The following is a 1,972-nucleotide window of genomic DNA, read 5'->3' as shown; positions in this document are numbered from 1 at the left end:
AACCAGTCCAAGACCTCTGACCAAGAAACCAGTCGGCCAGGTCTGACCAAGAAATCAGTCTGCTGTTCCTGACTGAGAAACCAGCCCACCAGCACTTTCTGGCAGAGCTGGTGGGGGCAGCTACCAGTCAGAGCCACTCTTCCTGCACAGGGCCCTGAGCAAAGCCTCGCGGATGTGGCTGGATTTGATGCTGTAGATAACGGGGTTCAGGGCGGGGGGGATGATGAGGTAGGTGTAGGCCACCAAAGTATTGACCAGAGGGGGAACGTTCTTCCCAAAGCGGTGGATCATGGACAGTCCAATCATGGGGATGAAGAAGACCAGGACAGCACAGATGTGGGACACACACGTGTTCAGGGCCTTGAGACACTCCTCCCTGGTTGCCAGGCTGACGACAGTTCTGATGATGAGGATGTAGGACAGCACGATGAAGATGAAGTCCATCCCCACCGTGGACAAGAGAATGATCATGCCATAGAAGACATTGACCTTTATATCTGCACATGCCAGGTTCATGATGTCAGGGTGGAAGCAGAAGGAGTGGGAAAGCTCCATCTTCCCACAGTAGGTCAGTCTCTTGAGCAGGAAGGGAAGGGGAAGGAGGGAGACCATCCCCCTCAGCACGATGGCCAGGCCTATCTTTGTGACAGTGGCCTTGGTCAGGATGGAGGGGTGTCTGAGGGGGCGGGAGATGGCGATGAAGCGGTCGAAGGCCATGGCCAGGAGCACGGAGGACTCGATGAAGGACAGGATGTGGATGAAGTACATCTGGGCCAGGCACTCATCGAAGCCGATGCTGCGCCGGTTGAACCAGAAGAGCCCTAGCGTGGTGGGCAGGGTGCAGAGCGCCAGGCCCAGGTCGGTGAGCGCCAGCATGCACAGGAAGTAGTACATTGGCTCGTGGAGACTCTGGGTCTTCTTGATGATGAACAGGATGGTGCAGTTCCCCAAGAGAGCAGTGAGGTAGAGAGCACAGAAAGGGATGGAGATCCAGGGGTGAAGGGCTTCCAGGCCCGGGATGCCCAGCATGAGGAAAGAGGAAGGCTGATGGAAGGAGCCATTGAACTCCCACGTGGCACGTGAGTCCTGCTCCATCCCAGCTCAGCTCTCGCATGGCCTAGACCTAAAACACACCAACAACACAAACCCCAGGTAGTTGGACTCTGCGCTGGATGGAGAGGCTGCACATCCCTCCACCTCCCTCCAGCCTGAGCAGGCACCCACGTGCTGTTTGGACACTGGCACAGGTACCAACCACAGTGTCACTTCTGACTGCAGCCCTGTTTATCCATTAAACCCTAGAATGAAGGAAATGGATGGATATTTCTTCTTGAAAAAGAAAAAAAAAAAAACCAAAGAAAAACTTGGGAATGAAAGGGAAAACCTTCCTGGTGAGCACCACTGCTTCACAGCTGTCCCCAAATTCCGGAGTCTGAGATGCTTTGTTGAGTGAGCAAATGCCTTGTCTGTGATCATCCCAGTCAAGACCAAGCTGCTAAGCTAAGGCTTCTTTTGGATGACAACTGGGTGAAAAATTGATGACATTTTAACCTGATACTTCTTATTTAAGAATCAACCTTGGAAACAAATGCAAAATTTGTTGGCACTGGCATAGGTTGGGCAGAGAAGCTGTGGCTGCCCCTGGATCCCTGGAAGTGTCCAAGACCAGGTTGGATGGGGCTTGGAGCAGCCTGTGCTGGTGGAAGGTGTCCCTGTCCAGGGCAGGGGTGGCACTGGGTGGGCTTTGGGGTCCCTCCCATCCCAAAATATTCTGGGGTTCCATGATGTAAAATGTACCAGAGAATCAGCCCCTCAGCCCCTCAGAAGGTGGGCCCCATGGTGAGGTGGATTTTCAGTGACTCTCACAGCCAGGCTGTTGCTCATTTCACAATCCAACTACCACATGCAGAGAAACAAATGAGCAAAACCCCACTTGTGCCGTGCCTGTGAATTTATCAATAACAGGAAAACA

The 1,972-nt window shown here is 53.3% G+C and overlaps 1 protein-coding gene across 1 annotated transcript; it reads right to left on the bottom strand.

Annotated features, from left to right (window-relative positions):
• On the bottom strand, positions 1 to 1,830 carry LOC114071919 (olfactory receptor 51G2-like). The gene has a single exon (XM_027909802.1). The coding sequence runs from the start codon at positions 1,093 to 1,095 to the stop codon at positions 121 to 123; it is 975 nt and encodes a 324-aa protein (XP_027765603.1). The 5' UTR covers positions 1,096 to 1,830; the 3' UTR covers positions 1 to 120.
• Between the last annotated feature and the right edge of the window lie 142 nt (positions 1,831 to 1,972).

This window comes from Empidonax traillii, unplaced genomic scaffold (genome assembly GCF_003031625.1).
Source record: "Empidonax traillii isolate 1590-97213 ecotype Southwest subspecies unplaced genomic scaffold, ASM303162v1 scaffold2430:size24671, whole genome shotgun sequence".
Taxonomy (NCBI): Eukaryota; Metazoa; Chordata; class Aves; order Passeriformes; family Tyrannidae; genus Empidonax; species Empidonax traillii.
Note: the sequence above shows the minus strand (reverse complement) of the source record. Positions and strands in the feature narration are given on the sequence as shown.

Coding starts and splice junctions, on each gene's coding strand:
- LOC114071919 (XM_027909802.1), bottom strand. CDS start 1,095: ATGGAGCAGGACTCACGTGCCACGTGGGAGTTCAATGGCTCCTTCCAT.